The sequence below is a fragment of the Lotus japonicus genome, chromosome 1 (assembly GCF_012489685.1).
Source record: "Lotus japonicus ecotype B-129 chromosome 1, LjGifu_v1.2".
Taxonomy (NCBI): domain Eukaryota; kingdom Viridiplantae; phylum Streptophyta; class Magnoliopsida; order Fabales; family Fabaceae; genus Lotus; species Lotus japonicus.
Window position 1 is genome coordinate 11,249,236 of NC_080041.1, and position 21,963 is coordinate 11,271,198.

Consider the following 21,963-nt stretch of genomic DNA (forward strand, 5'->3'; position numbering starts at 1 on the left):
TGTGGTCTCACTGCCAATGTAACAGAATGCTATTGAGTATGTTTTATCCGTGGAGGTCAGGCCAACAATCTCGAGCAAGGGTAGTTTGTATTTGCTGGTCTTGTATGTGCAATCCATGATCACTACATATGGGAATGTGTTGAAAAGTTTGACGGCATTCGGATGAGCCCAAAATATATCTCTAATCACTTCCGATCCGGGTTCATTTCGTTCGAAGTGAACATACTTCTCACCGTCCAACTTCTTCAGCAAGTATTGTATCTCTGTCAGTGACCCACGAACGGATTGTCTGAACCGCTTGCAAACACCATAAATTTGTTGGATGGTAGTCAAGTTTGAAGGATCTTTTTCCTTCAAGGACGCCAACATCTTTCTAGGTGGAACCCAAGTCTTAGCCTGATTTATCACGTCCTCCTTCGCCTCACTATTCAGTCTACCAGCGTAATTGTGGCCAACTAGTGACTCAGCTGCGAGATGGATGTGTCTACCGTCCATCACCTTCAACCACCAACCTTTATCATCTTTCGTACGTCGTCCTTTTAGCCTAAAAGGACAACCTGTCTTTTGTGTTGACGTTCCTTCAACAAGATCCAGTTCTCTGTAGGGAATATACGCACCATGCTTCTCACACCCCAGAATGACATATTCTTTTCTTCCCTTCGCACCACTATCAGACTTTGTTGTCACCAAAACAAAATTATTTGCCATAGAAATGTCGCGAACCCATTTCATAAGATCATCTTTCAAAGGGAAACGCTGTTTCAGGATAAACAAGGCATAAGGCATAAAACAAGGCATAAACAAAGCAAACAAAGCATGCAAAAATTTGTGCAATGAGTACCTGATCAGTATGATACAAATGAGAGACATCTATAGATATAATCGGAGGTTCAGCTAGTGATGGTTGCTCCTCTGGATTATCATTTTCCAATCCAGCAGCATGTATCAATTGTGATTCACCAAAGAAAAAGGACTCTGTCATCCCTGGAACAAAAACGGTAAATCAATAACCGACCCTATAACGGTAAATCAAATTCCGGTATAATAACGGTAAATCATAACCCGATACATTAACGGCAATTCATTTACCGATTCGATTCACGATTTAGCAGCCTAAATTACCAACTTAACTAACTAAACTAACTACTTAAACTAACAACTAACTACTTAAACTAACTATAAATAAAGTACCAAAGCTAACACCACTTACCAGAAGTTAAAAGCTTTCCCTTGGTGGTGGTGGTGGTGGTGGAAATGTGGAGATGGTGGTGGTGGTGGGAAGGTGAAATGTGAGGGAGGAGTGGAGTAATGGTAGAATAAGGTAGTTTGGGCGAGTTATGGGGGGCTGGTGGGGGGTTGTTGGAGGGAGGAGTAATGGTGGAGGGGTTGGTGGAGGGAGGAGTAATGGTGAAAATGTGATCAAACTGTCAGATTACCAATCGGTAAATGATATACCGATATCAATATAAGAATCGGTTAATGATTAACCGATATTGTTATTCGTGTTCTGGGTAATGGGATAAAGGTGTTCATACTGAGGAACAATAACGGTAAATCATTTACCGATTGTTATTTTGACATCGGCAAATCATTTACCGATGGGTAGTTTTGGAATAAAAAAAAAATGCTGGGGAGCGTAGCCTAAAGGGTGGGGTGCCAAACCCAAATCCCCTTCTTTAACTGATAATATGCGGGATATAACCCCATCTAAGGAGACCTCGAGATTTAAAGCTTGAATCTGACAGTTATGGGCAACTCCAAGTTTCAAGAGTTTGAATGTTCTTAAATTAAAATTCTTTCATATAAAAATTAATATACAAATAAATTTTAACAAGTTTTCACTAGTTTATAATATAGTTTCATGTTAAATTTTTATAACATAATAATATAATACACTTTCATTTTTTATTTGAGTTTAATTTCTATGCACTGACGGTGTAAAGTTTTTTTACCTCATCAACCAATCAGATGTCAAGGATGTGAGAAAATCTCTCTTTTTATTTAATTTCATTAATTGACGTGACACATCCTTAAAATCTGATTGGTTGACGATGTAAAAAAACTTTACACCGTCGGTGCATCATCGTTTTTCCTTTTTAATACAAATTGCAAGGGTAAAATTCTCCTACTAGGAGGAACATTTTAACCTGAAAATACTATCATGTTAAATCTAATACTTTTTAAAATAATTTTATGAATAAACATATTTAAAAGTTGTGTGAAATTTTGCGGGTTGTGTGATATTCGTTGTGGTTTTGTTTTGTTAAATACTCATTTTTTAGTCTCTTAATTCTAGCAGCTAAAAAATTGGCAAATAATGATTTTAGTATATCAATTTTGTTTTGAATATTTGAATTGTTACATGCCTAAATATAGAAAAATCCACCACGTACGGGTCAGAACATTCTACATGAACACACTTTCATGTTAAAACTAATAGAAAAAATTATTTTCAAATAATTTAAGTGCACTATCCATAGTTTTAAAATAAATTTAAGATTAATTATATATATCTATGTATTTTGGTTTCACTTTGTACTATGCACATAGAAATTAGGCTATTGTACTAATCTGTCTCATTATCAACACTTTTGCATATTGTTGCAAGAACCATGGAATTGAATTCAGGGAGTGAAAACAAGCAACCAAAATGATGCTGTAACCGAATGTCTTTATTGCTGTAATATTATGCTTTTATTGGATTCAATAAAGTTTCAAATACAATGTGTTGTTGAGAGAAAAAGGATGATGCACCGACGGTGTAAAATTTTTTTACACCGTCAACCAATCAGATTTTAAGGATGTGCCACATCAATTAATGAAATTAAATAAAATGAGAGATTTTCTCACATCCTTGAAATCTGATTGGTTGACGGTGTAAAAAAACTTTACACCGTCGGTGCATAGAAATTAAACTCTGTTTCAATTGGGTAAATTGAATTTTCGGTCCAACGAAATTTCTTTTCATATTTGGAATTACAATCATAAGTTTTTATTTTCGATTTCGAAATCAAACTGTTGTCAATGAAAAAAATACATAATCAATTTTCACGGTGCAGCGCACGGGCAAAAACACTAGTATATTGATAAATCATTACTTACTCAATGTTTTTTTATTTGCTCATATATGTTAGCTCTCTAACATAAAAAATTAAATTTTTATTTAAAATACCAAATTAAATAGTTGAACATTGAAATAAATGTAAAGAAGACACAAATTAATGTAATTATTATTATGCTACTACAAAAAAAATTCAGCGGGAAATTTAAGTTTTTTATATCTAAAATTAATATTAATTTTTTAAAATTAAAAACCTAATAAAAATCACATTACTTTATTAAATATTAACTCTATAAACAAAATGAAGTATAATAAAATTGTTATTGTTAACATGAGTCATGATTACACGGACAATGTTTTTCAGTACTGATTTTTGCACAGATCAATGCGCACAGGTCGTCCTAGGATACGAGTAAGAGCTTTTCGTGTTTGGGGGCCTATGGAGTTTTCGGGGTGTCCTTGGTGCTTTGGGTGTTCTCCTTTAACTTTGGGGGTTTTTGTATCATCTTTGGTTCTTTGCTGGTCTGATTGTTGCTTTTTGAGGGTTAGGTTATTGCATGTTCTGTTGGTTTTTGTGCCCTCCAGAGGAGGTTTATATATCTTTGACATTATCGTAACCAATATTTTTTTTTTCTTTTGAAAAAAAAATAGTACTTCATTAAAAAAATTAATTTAAAAAATAACAATATAATCTAAAATTTAAAAAAATGAAAAGGAAAAATTGATAAAAGTATTATTAAAAGAGAAAATGGTTGAATCACTATCAATGTAAACTTTTGTTACACATACATACAATTGATTTCCACCACATCAAAAATTAATTTTTATTTTTATTAAAATTAAAAAATATGTAATCGCTTGGTCCTATGTGGCATAATGTGATTGAATGTTAATCTCTTATTAAAATATGTTTTTTTTTGTACAAGAAGCTTAAAGAAAAATAAAAAGACCTCAACACTAACTCCTCAAGAAAGAGGTGTCACGGTAGTCATCCGCCAACGCTGGAAGAGTGGCTAGCGGGGGTTGCTCATAACCAATCAGGTGATGAGACCCCCGCGCGAGCACCATCCTTAGCCAAACAATATGCGACTGCATTCCCTTCGCGAAACATGTGCTTAAGCTTAACACGCCAATCCCTCCGAAGTAGAGCTCTAATGGCGCCAATCACCGCCGCATACATATGTCTTAGAGATACATATTAGTTATATTTATATTATTTAACAAATTTAACAAATATAACTATAAAAATAGATATTAAGGAAAAATAAATAAATTTTATTAAAATAAGTCTTAAACTTCATTTATATATCTATTGAGTTGGAAATTAATTAATAAATAGAATATAGAAATTCCTACTCACTCATCTTCAATGTGATTGAATGATGAGTTATTTAACCCAAACTTTCTCATTGATCATTTATACAACCCCTATTTTTTTCCTAAATATTCACACAATAGACAACCCCATAAGACTAATCCCTTTAATGCTCAGAGATCACAATTTAAAAAAAACTTAACCTTTAATTTGACCTCTCTTCTCTTTTTGAGTGACATTTTCACTTGATGAGAGTTAAATTACTAAATCAAATCCAACCACAATTTATTAATTTTTTTTTAGATAAGTCATTAATATTGATAAAAAATTTAAAATAAAAGTATAAGGGGTACTTCAACCCATAGCAATAAGAGAAGAAACAATAGAAAAAAAACTTAAAAAAAAAATAGAAAAATAGAAACAGAAAAAAAAAGTCACACAAACATGTACATCTACTAGAACAAACTAAAAATCAGCAACATGCCAAACTCAATCTTCCACAAACACGAGAAAAAAACTCGCACAGTCCCCCTTCATGATTAACCAATGATAAACAGCACCATGCCTATCTCCCAACATCACGCGAAAAAAGCTCATGGAAATAGCACAGTCGTAGGCTATAAAACTCAGCTATCCATCAAACACATCGCTGGGGAAGAACACCATTCAAACAGTGAAAGGCAAAAACTCCCAGCTCTTGCCACTAGCCACAACCAAGATCTAAGTTGTACCAATTCAAAATCTGATCCACCTCCATATTTGAACCCTGAAACACCAAATTATTCCTCCCAACCCAAAGCGACCAAACTACCTCAAACACTACCTTCCACAACCGATTTTGTTTCGAAACACCTCCCCATCCTCTCCCACGGGTCCACCGGGTATTCATATGCATAACTCACCGAGTAACTCCCTACCGATTCTAGACACCACCTCCATCTATCAAACGACCCCTAAAACAACCTTGTTGAGAGCACAACCTGCATCAAACAAGCTAATTGGAGAAATTTAGGCGCTTTAAATATATAATCTCGGTTTTGAATCCTTAGGCTTCGTTCTCACTTTAAAATATACAATCAGTGTGAAAAGCAAGTGAATTACTTGATTTAACATAAAATAAAAAGTGTCTGAAATTATTTGAAACTCTTCAGAATTATTTAAAAATGTTAATATTTTTTCTTATTAAAAAAATCAAAAGAAAAAAAACGTGCAATGCCCTACACACGTTGCAGAGTGAGGATTCACTTCATGAAACCCTAAATCCCAAACTTAACCACAATTCTCAGGAAAACAGCTGAACACCGACCCTAACAATGGACTATAAAACCATCTCTGGCGCGATCATGTGCTCAACAAGAGGCAAGTAACTGTCTTGCTCTCCCGTTCTCTCCTCTCCGTTAAGAACACAACAACAAACTTTCTTCTAAAACCTCTCTTGATCTGTCTTTGTTTTCACTTGATGATGAGGAACAATGCTAACGGAGAAATCTTTCACAAGGTTGCTGAAGCTCTCTGAAGTCATAATCCGTTACAACACCATTGCAATTTGCTAAGGAGGAACATTTTGCTGTGCAATGGATTTGCCTAATTCTATTTCTGATATGGTGGCGCACAACATTGAATCTTTGTGCGCCACCATATCAGAAATAACATTAGACAAATCCATTGCGCAACAGAATGCCCATTTTCAACAGTGTCGATACCACCGTGCAAGCTGCAATGGTGTTGGAACATATTTTGACTTCGCAAAGCTTCTTCAGCAGACTTGTGATAGATTCCTCCATTAGCAAAGTTCATCATCAACAACAATTCTGAAAACAAAGAAGAACACCACTGGATTTGAAGAGAGGTTTTCATATGATAAAAGTTTAGAAGTACAGGAGAATTGTACTTAATGAGTATTCTTTTTTTTTGAGACTAAAGAAGGATTTATTCAAATTCAATAGAAAAGTACAAACCCACAGAAGGAGGAAAGAAAAAGAACCACAAAACCAACCCAAAAGAGCAAAGAAAACCTAATAGAGAGAAAAAGACAAGATCAAGCGAAACACTAGCCCCGAAACCAAAACAAAACCCAAGAGCCCGCGCCAAACACCTACAAGCCAACATGCCAATTCTCTCTAAGCTCCTCCGCCAAACCACGAATAGCCTCCTCATCGCTTCCCGGAAACACCATACCCACAGATTTTCCCAACAACCAGGCCTTCGTAGCACGAGTGAAATAGCCGCCACAGGAGGGAGCAGGAGCGGCGACGGGAGGAGGGAGGTCCGAACTTTCCAAGCTCTCTGATTTCTTAGGACGCCCTTGAGGCCTGCGAGGAGGTCCCTCAGAAACACTCGTCACCGCATGATTTTTCCTAGGACGACCACGACGTCGCGGTTTCGGCGGAGAGAATTCGATCAACCTCCTCCACAAAGGAGCCCTCTTCAGCCAGAGAAGAAGAATCCTCTACTGCAGCCTCGTCCTCATCCCTTAATATAACAGACAATTCGTTATCCATAGAGCCGATCCTAGAAGGAAGAACCTGGCCACCCAAACTCCAATCATCCCTCAGCAAGGCCATGTCAGCATCGCAGAACAAACCAGAGCGGGAGCAAGACCCAGATTCAAAACCTGATGAAGCCGAAGAGCCCAAAATAAGATTGTTTGCGGGTAGAATAGGAGAAGGGATGTCCTGACCCGGCACCACGTTGGGGAGACTGCCAAAGGATTATCAGATAATGACCATTCAACCACAATATTAGTTTACCGTCTTCACGGTGGATCAAGATCTTTTCTCCTCAAGCAATGTCTCAATTTATTGTCTTACCAATTAAAGAAAACATGCATGAAAAAAAAATTAAGAAAAAATAATGAGCGTGTGGCCGTTACAATTTTTTATGGTGGTTTTAATTCATATGTTATTCTATTAGTGGGAAAAAAATGACACCGTAACTTCTTTCATACGAAGAAAGTTGGTTAGAACTTTGTAGAGCTTCGCATTAGAATAACAGGTGGTGATTGTTTCCAATTATTAAATAGCTTCCTTAATGAGAACGTCATAGGAAGAAACATATTCCCAACAAAAATTATTGTACCCAGTTCGGTCAATTTCATGGCCCAGGGAATCATATTTACCCCACAGCATGATGAATGGCTAGAATATTAATCTACGGTGTAAGTTTTTTCCTTGATGAAAAATAATTTAGAATAACTGAGATTTGAATGCTTCTCTATGTCAATTATAGGACTTTAGGTGAATGTGTTCATGTTGGTCAAATATTTCACTTTCCTGTTTATTTGTCTGAATATTTACTAATGAAAATGTTGTGCCACCCAACAACCAATTAAGATTGATAACATGAATGGATCAACTTCTCTTTTATAGAATCAATCCTGAAAAAGTTGCTCATAGATACTTCTCATCAGAATTGATTCTAGCTTCAGATTCAATCGTAGAAGGGTTTCCAACTTGGACTAATTTTCATAACAAAACCAGATGCTGATTTCTCATAGCTAAGGCCTAAGAAGGACTTATCATGCAATGCTACAAATTCCTATTTTTGTTCCAAGCTGCTAAAGATGAATAATATGCTAACTAAAAAATTGACCATTATAAACAAGGAGGATGTATATCCTAGATGAATGATATCTACAATTCATTCAAACTGAAACCTCATGAACAACTTCACAGATTTAAATTTCTCTCCCTTTTTGTTGTATAAAGGGACTGAACGAAATCCATGTTTTAGCTCTGACACTGGCAAACATGTTTGCCCAGCAAAGTCACCTTTTGTCTTATCTTTGTCCTTGACTTGTATCAGAAGCAAAGCAAGCTCTGGAACACTCAAAGGGAATTCAAACTCTTCATCCCACACTGGAAACCAGTTGTCCATGATTACCTTTGTTTTCTTCGTTGCAATATCAGCAGGCATTCCAAAAATATAGACCTGTCAGACAAATTGATCGAACAGTAAGATACATACAGTAAGACCTGTCTTTAACTTTGATTTGGTGAAAATTACTTCAAGTGATGAAGGAATGGAATAACATCAAAAGTTGAAAGAATGAGGGTATGTCTGCTGATATCAGTGCAAACGGACGTCAAAAAATGAATATTACTCTTCACATAAACTGAGATTAAAATAAAATTTATGTGCATTGCGCATGAATCATGAAATGGTAGTTGTAATGGAGGTAATAACACTCATGATAACAACTTTACTTAAACATCAAATTCATTAGTAAAATATAACTTATGCTATGTTTCTTCTAATTCTAAGTGCATGTATCGAAATTCTTCAATAATTAATTTTGAAGCTAGAATCAATTATGAGGAGAAGTAGCTCATGTCTGTAGCTTTGGGCTTTAGAATTGATTCTGGTAGTTGATCCAAACATGTTATAAGTACTAGGAACAGTTGTTACAAAACCAGTATCCAACTGACCTTTGTGTAAAAATCTGGCGGAGAAAACTTATCAAAGTGTGTAGGACTGAAATCTAAGCTCCACCCATGTCCCATGTATACTTTTACCTGTTATTGGACATAACAAGGTAACCTTAAATGATACCACCACACAAATGAATTTCCCATGTAGTATTGACTATTTGACTATCTATTATACTATTTTGCTTATAAAAAAAATGTAGTATTGACTATTGAGTGATATATGTTTTACCTTTAGTGTCTTTTTCACTTGCAATACCCTTGTAGGATCAAACTCATTGTCCCATTGATGTTTGTGCATTAGAATTTGAGGCTTTTTAACATAACCGCATCCTCCATTTGCCCTGAACATTCCCTGCATCAACCAGAGTGATTTTCCATGCCCCTGTTAGGAAACACAAGTGGTAATTCAAATAGGTTGTTAGCATTCCTGGAAAAGATATAGTGACATGCAAATAAATTTAATACACTTCAATTCTGTAATAGCCTCTGTACTTCAAGAGTTTACATCTTTTACTGAAAATTATTGTTCATTATCTTGCCAGTACAAGAATTCATCATTTGAATATTGACACTATATTAGACGAAATCTCTCTTCTTTTTTTCTTAACAGCATTTAGGTTATTTCACAACAACAAAAAACAGCTGAAAGATGTGACTCAAGTTTCACAAGGCTCCCACACTTACACACACACAAACAGAAATTCCCAAATACTCAAAAGATTTCTTTTCATTCGAAACACTTCAACTTGGTTATAGTTCCCTAACCTGCATATTGAATGCAACCATCTGAGCTCCATACATCCACCCAATATGTGGCTTGAAATTAGAGGATTTGACACGCAAAGCACCCGGGTAAACCCTGAGAATATTTTTCTGTGTGAACCTGGAAAGATTAACAGTTTGAATAAGACAATGCATGTCTGGAAATCCTTCTACAATTGATTGTGAAATGATAATCAATTCTGGATTGATTCTAAAGAAATAGAAATAAAAGAAAAAGACAGTAGAAGGAAACAAAGATAAGTCATGCTCAATTGTTCATGGAATAGGAGTAGGACATTGCCAGCTATGAAAGTGTGACAATTTTAGCAGCTATTGTGACCAGTTGAGCTTGAAAAATACCTAACAATGTCTGTTCCATGAGATTCAGAAGCCTTTTCAAGGGTTGTCTCACTCCAACTTAAGCGTCTAAGTTCGCCATCAGTTTTCAATTTATCTTTAAGGCTACCCTTGAGTTTGCTATTCTGGATTGTGATGATGCGTTTGTAATCAGGTGAGGAATCCTGATATGATCTTTGATCACATTCACATGCACTTGTGTCACCTTCATTATGGTCACTTCCATTCTGCTATATATGAAAATTTGTAACATAAGCACCTATGCATAATGATATAAATGAGATATTGTAAAGCAAATATGGACCAAAACCAAATCTGAGTGCGAAAATAGAGAACTAAATACTTATTTAAGCCTTGATTTTATTGCAAATAAGTGAATGAATATATCTGTCTCACCGAGTCCTCAGTCTCCATTTCAGTCCTAGAATCAGGTGATTCTTTTCCCCATGATTCTTCTTCAGATGACTCACTTCCATCCACCACTGGATTGTTGCCATTTTCCTTGATACGGTTGGACTCAAAACGTTCTTTGGGGGGCTTTGTTGATATAATAACTCGATTCTTCAATGATTCTGGTGAAGGGAATTCTGTTGAACAATATGACTGAGGATAATAAAGCATTTCTCCAAATATTTGAGTTGCCATCTGCAAGAAGGGGAATAAAAGAAGTGAAACCATGATTAGAAAAAGGAAAAGTAAAACTGAAGAGTGATTCCAACTTGGAAAGATCTTTGTAGGAAGAAAAAGGGAGAAAGTTGAAGTAGATCCTTATTTCCTAGGTTAGAAATATAATATAAAACTATTCACGAGTCCACAATAACTTATGCTTTTGGATAGTTAGTTAAAAGCTTAAGCTTTTGAGATAATTGGTTCATGACACTTACTTCTGCAAATTTAGTTCGAAGATCCGGCGTAAGATGGTCTTCTATAGTTATGATCACTGGGTACTGAGATGCAACAAAACTATATTTCTTTATGGACTCCAGACATTTGATAGGTGAAACAGGATTGGTAAGAGTCCTGCATTGATTTCATGGAGAGAAAAAACAAGAGTCAAATAACGTGTACAGTCTTACATTGATAAAGATCATGTAAACTTTAAAAAAGTATTTTTATCTCCCTATAATCAAAATGAACTCTAAAATGAACTTGATCATCAGCTTCCTAGTTCCTATACCATCCATGATCTACTTTGATATCATCTTTATTGGAAGTTGGCCACAAATCCAGTTCAATAGCGCGCACGCCTCGCTGCAAAGCCTTTATAATTGGCTCTTCACTGCAATCACTGCTCAGTTGGTTCCCAGTGAGATAGGAGTTATGTCCTGTATATATGAAATAATGTGACAATGGAGCACTCATATCATGATGTACCTGTCATGGCATTAGTTATTTGCTGTAAGCAAAATAAGCTAAAATAAAGAAGAAGAAAAAAAATTGAAGCTAGAAAATATTTATATTTCAATGATTCTAAAATCTTTAAGTGAAGTTTTCGTAATTGTTTTGTTTTAACCTTTTGATTGAAAATTCTTAAACTTGAAACAAAAGTTCTCTTCCCCATATTTTCTTGGGAACTAAGGCATGTTTAGATACCCATTGAAACTAGTGTAAACAGACATTAATTAGCACTCACTTCGAGATGAAAATTAAACATGAATACTTTTTATGATTTAGGATGAAATTTCTTTCGCGTTACACTAGCAGGGATAGAAAGTGGTTACCTCAGTTTTCAAGGGACTGTTGAAATCATCATGAAGCAAAAAATGGAAGATTTCATCAAGGGTAACTCCTTGTTCTCCATTTTCATCAATATTACCACTCTCCTCATGTGGCCTTCTCACTTGCAAAACCTTGTCAATGATTTCCTCTGAATCCAATAAGGTACAGTCCTTCTCGCCTTGGTGCTCCACCAAGAACCGGTGGAGCTGCTCGAAGGACATGCGAGTCCCTCCTCCAGTGAACTCGGAGAACACCTCCTTAAGGTCCTCAGGTGGAACCAGCTCGGTGACCTTGTACTTTCTGATAAAGAACAAGAAACTTTTGTACTTGTGATAGGTAACCATGTTGTTTCCCATCTCACTGTGTTCCTCTAAAGCGTTTCAGAGATAGATTAAGGACCAAAGCATGAACTTATAATGCAAGAGTTGAGGGTAAGAATGAGAGAAAAGCAAGAACCTTTAAGAAGATATGTTCAAACTATTGAGTGCTTATAATGCATGAATTGGGGGTCATTAATTCAATTATCCACTATGTTAATCTGATCAATTGCAATAAAAAATATATAGTGTGAACAGCATCTGGTGCTAGTGCTGTGATTGGCTTTCATTTTAGTGTAAACAATATATTATGCAGAAAGCATAACAACATTGACTATGAAAAATACAAATTCAAAATTTCATGGCATGGCCATGGATGTTTTAAGCAGAGTATGTTGTGCACATGTTGTTCTTTTCAGGCAATATATGTATTTGTACACATGACCCGTATGTGTATAACATGAATATATTGAAATGTAGCAGAGGATTCATTTTAATATAAAATTTACAAGTAAAGTTTTGCTTATTTTTTGTTTATTTTGAGCAATTTGTTTTGCTTCCATGATCAACTCTTTTAAATTCTTCTTTATCAAAAGTAGCTGAGGCTTCACTACCGAGCATCTTCTTATGGAGCTTTTCTCTATTTTGTGCGGGTAGTTTATCAAGTGATATGGATAGTTCTTTTGTATAGCTCTGTTATTTCTACATTGCATTCTAATGGTAGGACTCCACTAACTTTATTCGTGTTCCACTGATTTCATGGGATTCTCAAGTGATGAGGATGGCTATATTATACTTTATATTCTATATAAATGTGACCATTCTCTAGCTCTCATTATTTCCAATTGTTTGAACTTGATTTCCGTTCATATGATGGTTAGTGATTGATCTATATCATTATTACAATTTACAAGAAAACTCATATTGCGGACAGCCAATAGTTGTTGGTAAACTATAATATTCTACCGATTATTGACCCTCAGGAGTCCATGACACCATCAAAAATACTTTTATCAATAACTATTATTGACTTGTCACTCCTCAGTAAGTGAATGGACATCAGATATGTACCGTGCAAACATGTCCCTGGTTCTATTGATCAAGCCTCAATGCTTGCCTTTACCCTTTAACACGAGTCGAGTAGTTAACCTCAATTGACGCCCCATTGGGGAAAGCATCTGAGGACACTAGTAAGACATCATCTCAATCTTATATGCATTTTTATGGCTCAAATTTTGGCCAGAAAGCATCATACACCATTGTTATCCTATAGATAACATTGTTATCCTATAGATAACAAGTCTTTTTCCTTAAGAAACCCTAATCCAAGCCATTGGATTTTCCGCAAGGTGACAACCCGACCAAATCCACACCTCCTTCCAATGAGAACATTCACACAAACAATGAATGATGTCTTCCAGCAAGCTGGAGGTTAATAATTTCCTATTAATTAATTAGACAATTAGGTAATAACCCATCAATTTTCCATCTAGTTTCAAATTCAAGAATACTAATTCATCAAAGAATAATTTTGTAGCTGATAAGAGAGGCCTAAGTCATTCATAAAATCCTGAGATCTATCAAATTTCGATGAGACACATCCAAGACTTACGCTCAATCATGTACTTTATCAGAAACTCATCAATCTACTTCAGAATTCTAAGCCAATGAAGTTAGAATTGCTGTAATAAACCAGCACATTACTCAGGCTCTAATAGGTAGTGCAAAAACCTTGTTTGTCATTGTTTATCCCAAATTAAATTTTGGATTGAAAATCTTTTGGATTGATCTTGATCTTGATTTTGATTTTGATTTTGACTTTGATTTTGACTTTTCATATCCTCATTTAATTTCCCACTCCCATCTGAGGTCTAGTAAAAAAGATAGAAATCCCTATAACTCAATTAAAGAAAATAATACATGAATTGCTTAACTATATTTGATTTAACTTATAATGAACAATGAACTGATCAAACTGATCTACACTAATCTCTGCTTCCTCTTCTCTTATTTTCCTTTCTCTGTTTTGTGCTCTCATGGCGCTTTACATGCTCTGGGAAACTCCTCTACGCTTCACTATGATAGGATACCTCTTCTGCGTCCTAGTTGTTGGGAAAAACACCAACTTATCTTCTTCTGCAGGATACCAGCTGCCATAGAATTCAAACAGTGAGAATTCAACATTCGCCGCATAAGCGCTTCAAGGAACATATTGAAATAAGCTCAAAATTGATTATATTTAGGTATAAAACACTTATTCAGAAGCTAAAGCTAATCTGAGCAGTTTGTGAAAAATAAGCTCAAAACAAGCAAATAGCTTATAGGTATGTCATAAGCTATATACATAAGTTCTTCCATACACTTATATGAGTACTTATGCTATAAGATAAGTTCAAATAAACTATAATCTCATGGTGTACCTGTATCGGGTGACAATTTGGTGAAGGAAGACCGAGAGCACCACTCTGGCAAGCTCATAGCCAGGGCATAGCCTTGGCCCTCCTCCAAAAGGTGTATATACATTCCCAGGGCTTGTTGCTTCTGAATTACTCTGCAATTTTGATCATAATTGAGTAAGAAACTGAGACATGAATGAGACTGTTTGGGCTTAGACTTATTGGAGCTTATCTACTAGAAAATGCACTAAATAAGCTCCAATAAGTGCTCTTTGATTTGCATCTAAACAGGTACATAAAAATCTAACTAAGAGATATCATAGAGCAATTGAGGGGGCTACCTTCTGCCATCTCCATGGATTGAAGGTGCGAGCGTCTTTGAAATGATCAGGGTTCAAGTGAACAGCACGAAATGATGCAAAAACCTTCCATCCCTTAGGAATAGTGTAACCTATCAAAGGAATTGATGAAAGTTAAAAGAAGTCCCAAATTGTATAATGTTTTTGGACTACACCACATAAACTTTCATAGCCCATCAATCCTTGAACTTAAAACATCATTTTGGGCCCGCGAGCTTCCATCCAACAGGAATATATTCAATTCCAAACTAAGTTGTGTAAATTAAATCATGCTTTATTCTTCTGTAATTACCTTTGATATTGATGTCAGTCATTGCTCTTCTAAATATCCCACCAATTATGTTTGCCACCCTCAAAGTCTCATTCACAACCTATGTTTCACAATGGATGAAAAAAAAAAACAAAGAAAGACAATGCAAGGTTAATAACAATTACAAAAGGGAAGTTGTTTGTGCATTTTTATGTCTTCAATAATAAGTTTTGATGTGTTATGAATTAGAATTTAAATAATCTTACACATTGAGTGAATGCCATGGATTTGTAATCAGTCCACTCCAGCGGTGCTTCAGGGTAACTCTTCTTTGCTCTGATTTGATCATGCTCTTCCTGCATGCCAAAATTAACAACATAAACCAAAGTCCCTTATTGCTAAAGCTTCATAGTTTGAACTATGAATTGCATTCTTAAATAATTAACCACCCAACCCAGATTGTCTCTCGGAGAGAATACATATATACATTAGAAAAGAAAATGACCATGAAATGCAGCACTCAAATAAATTGATTCTTAATCAAACAAAGCTATGATATGTTAATGCAGTGGAACAAAATTAATGTAATGGAACAAAATCATGCTTCAATTAATATGCAGCATTCGATCATAAATGGTCCTCGAAATAAGAACATCACGGTTTCCCATTGCATAAAGAGACCCAATACTTTGTGCTGCTACAACAGAGCTTTCATCTCCACAAGCCAAGCACTTAGGAAATGACGCATGAGTCCCAGATTTTGTTCTTCAACTAAGTCAAAGTGTGATGCAACATGATTTCTGACATCCAACATGTTCTTGTTTTTTTATTTTTCCCCTGAATTTTGGTCATGTGACAGCAAATCTACTAAGCGTGCAGTTCGGATCCAATAAGTTAACCTTTTGGTCAGCATATTTTGACTTTGACCATGTCCTTGTTTATACTTCATAGTACAACATTTTAACTTTGATTATTGTAGTACAAGTTTATGAATGAGATATTGATAGAATTGTTATACTTCGGTTTTCTAACAAAAGTTTAATAAGATTACTATACTTTATGTTTGTGGGGCATAGTATAATAATAGTCCCCTTTGATATTGGTCATGTCCTAGCCAATGCATGAGTTTTTAGTTTTCAAAATACGAACTTTGCTGGAATTCAAGTTTCAAGGGACAGGCTTTAGTTAACTGCAAGCTTCAATTTCAGTTGAAAACTATTAAAGGTGTAGGAAACAGCAATCAAATCTCTTGCTTTCCTTGTCACTCTGCCTCTCTCTCCATCAAAATGTATCTTGGGCCAACAAGTTCTTTCTTCTACTTTTTAATGCACGTTTAGACTTAAGATACACAATGTAAAACCACAATGAAGTCAAAATTATGGTGAACACTCATAAAAGTTAAGGAAAATTGTTTCGACAACCTTAATTTTCCACCTTGTATCTAAACTAGTGCGTGTTTAGATACACAGTGGTAAACCGTGAGGCTAAAATCACAGTAAACAGTTGCAAAAGTCAAGAGAAGTTACTTCTATTCATTGTAGTTTTGACTTCACCGTTCTATCGTGTATTTAAACATGAATTAAAAGTAATTTATAACATGTTTGGATGTTTGGTTTCACGGTAAAGTGCTCAAGAATTACTTCTAGTTATAATATCAAAGTCTTGGCTTTTCAGAAAATAAACAACAATGTTATGTTTCACTCACACTTGTAATACACTTACAATAAGAAATAGATAGGAAAAGAAATGAGAAATATGATAAATGGTGTGATATGAAACGAAGAGAAGAAAAAAAGTGAAATAAAAAGTAAGGTATTAATGAATCAAAACCGAAAAATACACTATAACATTGGATTCTCTACAAATCATGAAATCAAAGGTCCACTTAAAATTATTTATTTTTGTTATAAAAATAAACTTAAAAATTAAATTTTATACTAGAAAACAAAATTAAGCATGTGGTTTCAGGTTCGATCTATGGAGTATGGAAAAATCGCAGTGGGTCCCTACTTGTCTGACAATACCCGGATAGATTAGTTTGTGAGAGGATACTCTAGGACACCGGAAAAAAAATCTAATCAATCTAGGGTGGGTGGGTGAAGTGGGGAGAGGGTATATCAGATAACGAAAATGAGGTATCAAAAGAGACCACACCACATGAACGATACATGGGCACGAACACGATGGTGATTGGTGGGGTAAATTCTAAAGAAGTAGCTATATTTATATGGTCCACTACCCCCAATTAGTTATATATAAAAATAATCAATTTCATTCATCAATCATTGAATATAATATACTAGTTAAGCAATCGAAAATTTAACAATAAAAAACTATGTGACATATATATATTATAAAGTTCAATAGTGTATTTTATGTGTGACATGTAAATATGATTGTACCTTGAGCTGTGCCAAAGCAAGAGGGTTCTCGGTGAGAAACTTCACGGCGAGGGTCATGATGGTAGATGTGGTTTCGTATCCGGCGACGAGTAAAGCCAACATGAAATCCACAATTTGCTCGTCGGAAAAGTGGTCGCCGGATGCCAACAGCGCCCCTAGCATATCATTCTTTTTCTCCCCCTCCTTTCTTCTCTGCCTCACAATCAACGTTAATGCCTCTGCTACCTTAGTCCTTGCCTACATTATAAAACGTTACCTTGATTAATTAAATTACCACTTAATTAATTTTATGCAATGTCAATTACAAGCAAAATATAACATTAGAATAAAAGTGCATGCACCTTGATGGCTTTGCGATAGGTAGTAGAGAAGAGAGGTAAAGGGAGTGTGAAAAATCCTTCGATAACAAGAACATACTCTTTCCTTAGAGTCTCAGTCCATTCACCTGGATCAAAGCTCATTAGCTGCTTCACTGTTAGCTCAAATGTTATCTGCAAGCAACCCAACAAAACAATCTCTTTCATCAAAATTAATCCTATAGATTTTTTGTTACATCGAAAATCAAAATTAATCCTATAATAAAAAAACTATTCAAATAAGCTTTTTTTTTCAAAATTAATTTTGAATTCAGAATCAACATATTGTAGAAGAGTTTCCCAAACCAGCACCATTAAATATATAAAAGTAAAATTAAAAGATATTTTTATGGTAAAAAGCTATTTTTTAAACAATGAAATAAAATTATAATAGTAGTATTTTTAATATTAGTATGTATCTGCTTGTAGACTAAGCCATAAAAATGACAAGATGTCACCTTCAGAATATTGCACAAGTTGATAGCATTCCGCACATTGCTAGATAGCTAGGTTTCTTAGTTGAGAGATCAATCCTCACACAAAATATACATGGAGAATGATATATTATGAGAAATTTGATATTTAATGTAATTTTAGAGTCTCAAGTGTTAACTAGATTAGCCGAATGTGCGATACCTCAGTGCACACCAAAAAATGACAAGATGTCTCTCACATCACACAGCACAAGTTCATACATGTGCATGAATCCATAGCTCCTAACCTATGTAGTATTTGATAATTCATATAGGAATGATCATTATTCTTTTCAGCCAAATAAACCCCCATTGTAACGTGGGGCCTCGTAGCCACAGAATTGGACACATTGTACCATACCAAGGAATCTGACTCACTCACTCCGCTTCCATACCCATCACACTCACACGTAAATCACAATCACGTGCTAACACCAATATACAAATTAGTTAATCACCCTTTTCGGTTTTCACTACACCCTAAAATTGAAAAATATATAAAAATGAAATTAGAAAAAAATTACAGACAAAATTTCTGATGTATCCAACTTTGTATATCAGCAAGTATAAACTAATTTATATTTTATTAAAAATTAATATTAAAATTTAAAAATCAAAAGTTAAATTTCAAATTAATTACTATAACTTTAATTTAAAATTATTTAAAACTTTAAAATTCATTATATATAAAATTAATTTCTAAGCATAAATTAATATCTTTGAATTGCGGGTCAAATGTGAGACTAGGGTGAACCTTTAGTAATTTGGTCAAGAAAAAAGCAACTTCCAAAGTTGTCTGCAAAAGTGATTATGGGAGTACAAGTTACAGAATCAACTAATTTATAAATAAATAAATAAATAAATAAAACAAATGAAATCTAGATAAAATTGTGAGGTAGTACTAAACATTGGTCCACAAGTACCCCATCACCTCCCCAAACATGTTCTATGAAATGATGATGGCAAGTGACCTTAACTCAAACGATCCATGGACTGTTCGACTCAGTGATTTGATTATATTTACTGCAATCGTGTTCGAGCCATGAACAACCAATCTCGGCGGCACTAATTCTCACAATGTTAGTTTTTTTTCAATCACAAAACTCGAATTCAAAACCAACAAAAAAACAAATATGTATCACTCGAACAAGGCATTAGTTCAATATTATTGGGAAAAGATAAAAGGTGAATGTAACTAACCTTTTTGGCCTCCTCCATGAGCAAAACCCGGTCGGACCAGGAATCCAAGTTGAGCCGGATAAGCCTGTCTATGTCAAGCAAGAGATGGTCTTTGATGATGGATGAGTTAGCAAAGCTCATAGTGAGTGAGTGCATTCTCTTATGCAAAGCACCCTTCATTAGAAGCAACGAATGCTTCCCAAGAAGGTTCGATATCGAACCGGGGTAGCTGCAGTCAAAAAGCTTCCCCTCGTTCATCAGAATGAACCGGTTTGTCTCCGGGTCGGCCGAAAAAACAGTCGGTTCGCCGAAGACGTGGGTAGTGAAGATCGGACCGTACCGGTTCACTCGCTGGTCGATGAAGGGCTCTGGGTTGTCACTCTTGTAGGCGGATATGAGCTGCAGGGTCTCACCGACGAAGGGGAGGCCTAAGGTCCCCGGTGGTAGCCGGAGGCGGCGGTGGCGGGTGCTCCGGCGGAGGAGAAGGAGGATCAAGAAGATGGTGGCGAAGAAGAGTATTGTGAACAGTGATGCCATGGAGAATGCAAAAAGCTAACAACTGAGCAAGTGAAAGGTGCGAGAATTTAACTAGTTTATGTATGTGTGTGTATGTGAATGTGATGTTGATGATGGTATGCTATGTATGTGTATTATGTATATATATATATATATATATAGAGAGAGAGAGAGAGAGAGAGAGAGAGAGGTTGGTACTGTGGTAGTATAGTGGTGATGGTTTCAAGGAAGGGGCATTAATGAAGGGGGAAGAGGGAGCACACGGGGGGGCTCTGGTGAGAATCTAAAAAGGTAGAGGGATGTGGCAGGAGGAAATAAATGTGTAATAAAGATTGGTGTAGACTTTTTATTTTATTTTATAGTGATAACTCATGAGAAAAGAGAAGAAATAAGTGATACGCCCTTCGCTCACAATAATAAGTAAAAATAAAAATTTTAAATTTATTAAATAGATGATGTATGTGGTCATTAAAAATTATGTATGTGGTTATTAATAATGACCAAATACATTATTCATTCAATGAATTTAAAAAGCTAAATTTTGCTTTTAATAAATGTGATTTGATAAGAAGAAAAATATCCATGAAAAAATAGGTGTATCAAAGTGTATGCATTGTTTGATTGTATTCATATCATTGAGCGATATTGAAGAAAGTGTAATGATTAAAAATTTAAAGATCAAGTCAATTTCATTACTTATTATTATTGTTATTATATATAAAAAAATTCTAAGTTGTAATTGTTAAAATTTAAATAATATATAAATAAAATTGTTCATAAATATTAATTAACATAATAAATAATATAAAATATTATTAATAGCAAATTAATATTGTTACTGATGTGGAGGGTCAAGTCAATTTTACTTATATTTATTTATATTATTATTTTCTAATTTTTAATTTTCTCAATTTTTGATAAATAATTATAATTTAAATATTTTATATATGAGAAAAATAATTTTATAATTATTAATTAATATAATAGATAATATAAAATATTATTAGTAACCAGTTATTACCTTTAATTTTTTCTCAATTTTTGATTAATAATTACGGTTTAAATTAATGACTAATTAGTATTATTATTAATGTATAGGTCAAGTCAATCATACTTTCTATATATATATATATATATATATATATTATATATATATAATATAATACTAATAAATACTAATTAATATATATATATATATATATATATATTAGTATTATATATAAGTCAATCATACTTTTCTCTATATATATATATTACTAATTAATATATATTTATATATATATATATATATTATATATAAGTCAATCATACTTTTCTGTATATATAATAATATGTATTTGTATTATATAGGTCAAGTCAATCATAATTTTCTATATATATATATATATATATATATATATATATATATATATATTCATATGATCCTAATACGCATAGTTTTTTATAGGCCAATGTTAGTCGTTAATTATTAGTAAATTAGTTTCTTCGCCATGATTCGAACCTTGACCCTTCATCCTACAAATCTCTTCATTCTCTTAGCTCACCAAGTGAGCTACCCTTCCCCCTACTAATATGCATAGTAAAATAAATTAACCACAAGGGGTGATACAAGTGGTGAATGTGCATTTCTTTAAGGGATTTCACCTAGGCTTCTAGCCCGGGTTCGATCCCCATATGATGTCAAAAATAATACTGTTGTGGCCAGGAACATCACTACCGTATCCTGAGCCAAATTTGTCGTGCGGGGCCCCTTTCCCACATGGAGACTGGTGGCCAAATGACCAAAATAAATAATAAAATAAATTTGTGAACCGTAATATTTCAATAGCACTTTTAATATTAGTAAATTCTTAAAATTAACAAGAGCTTCTATGGTAGATTGAGAGGGGTGGTCCCAAGGAGCTGGTTAATGTGATTTCAATTGCTCCCGATGATTAATCTTATGGAAGTCGATTGTGGAATATCTTGATGCACACTAAAGAATTAGAACTTATCTTATTGAATTTTTACCGTGGTCACATTAATGAGACTCTGGTGTTATTTTGACAGTTTGATCATGGGTAATTTGAAT

At 34.4% G+C, this 21,963-nt stretch overlaps 2 protein-coding genes across 4 annotated transcripts; both read right to left on the reverse strand.

Annotated features, from left to right (window-relative positions):
* Positions 1-7,818: 7,818 nt before the first annotated feature.
* Positions 7,819-12,206, reverse strand: LOC130733592 (phosphoinositide phospholipase C 6-like). Of its 3 annotated transcripts, none has more exons than XM_057585814.1 (9): positions 11,647-12,191; positions 11,103-11,299; positions 10,810-10,945; positions 10,322-10,570; positions 9,929-10,155; positions 9,572-9,689; positions 9,036-9,188; positions 8,804-8,890; positions 7,819-8,306 (listed from the first exon to the last, which is right to left on the reverse strand). In XM_057585814.1, the coding sequence occupies exons 1-9, from the start codon at positions 11,998-12,000 to the stop codon at positions 8,016-8,018; spliced, it is 1,812 nt and encodes a 603-aa protein (XP_057441797.1). In that variant the 5' UTR covers positions 12,001-12,191; the 3' UTR covers positions 7,819-8,015. The 3 variants fall into 3 exon arrangements, with proteins under 3 accessions (XP_057441797.1, XP_057441798.1, XP_057441799.1); XM_057585815.1 differs by having other exon boundaries at positions 9,929-10,152; positions 11,647-12,187; XM_057585816.1 differs by lacking the exon at positions 8,804-8,890 and having other exon boundaries at positions 11,647-12,206.
* Positions 12,207-13,833: 1,627 nt separating this feature from the next.
* On the reverse strand, positions 13,834-20,169 carry LOC130733593 (3beta,22alpha-dihydroxysteroid 3-dehydrogenase). Its single transcript, XM_057585817.1, has 8 exons — positions 19,398-20,169; positions 17,710-17,859; positions 17,369-17,605; positions 15,233-15,322; positions 15,009-15,087; positions 14,699-14,808; positions 14,382-14,512; positions 13,834-14,111 (listed from the first exon to the last, which is right to left on the reverse strand). The coding sequence occupies exons 1-8, from the start codon at positions 19,911-19,913 to the stop codon at positions 14,006-14,008; spliced, it is 1,419 nt and encodes a 472-aa protein (XP_057441800.1). The 5' UTR covers positions 19,914-20,169; the 3' UTR covers positions 13,834-14,005.
* Positions 20,170-21,963: the final 1,794 nt, after the last annotated feature.

What these genes read in the sequence shown, in the direction of transcription:
- LOC130733592 (XM_057585814.1), bottom strand. Translation starts at nt 12,000, where the DNA reads ATGGGAAACAACATGGTTACCTATCACAAGTACAAAAGTTTCTTGTTC. An exon ending in ACAGTCCCTTGAAAACTGAG is followed by an intron (nt 11,300 to 11,646) that starts GTAACCACTTTC and finishes ATGCCATGACAG; the next exon opens with GTACATCATGATATGAGTGC. An exon ending in ATCAAAGTAGATCATGGATG is followed by an intron (nt 10,946 to 11,102) that starts GTATAGGAACTA and finishes AAATCAATGCAG; the next exon opens with GACTCTTACCAATCCTGTTT.
- LOC130733593 (XM_057585817.1), bottom strand. Translation starts at nt 19,913, where the DNA reads ATGGCATCACTGTTCACAATACTCTTCTTCGCCACCATCTTCTTGATC. An exon ending in TCATGGAGGAGGCCAAAAAG is followed by an intron (nt 17,860 to 19,397) that starts GTTAGTTACATT and finishes GGTTGCTTGCAG; the next exon opens with ATAACATTTGAGCTAACAGT. An exon ending in ATCCATGGAGATGGCAGAAG is followed by an intron (nt 14,513 to 14,698) that starts GTAGCCCCCTCA and finishes TCAAAATTGCAG; the next exon opens with AGTAATTCAGAAGCAACAAG.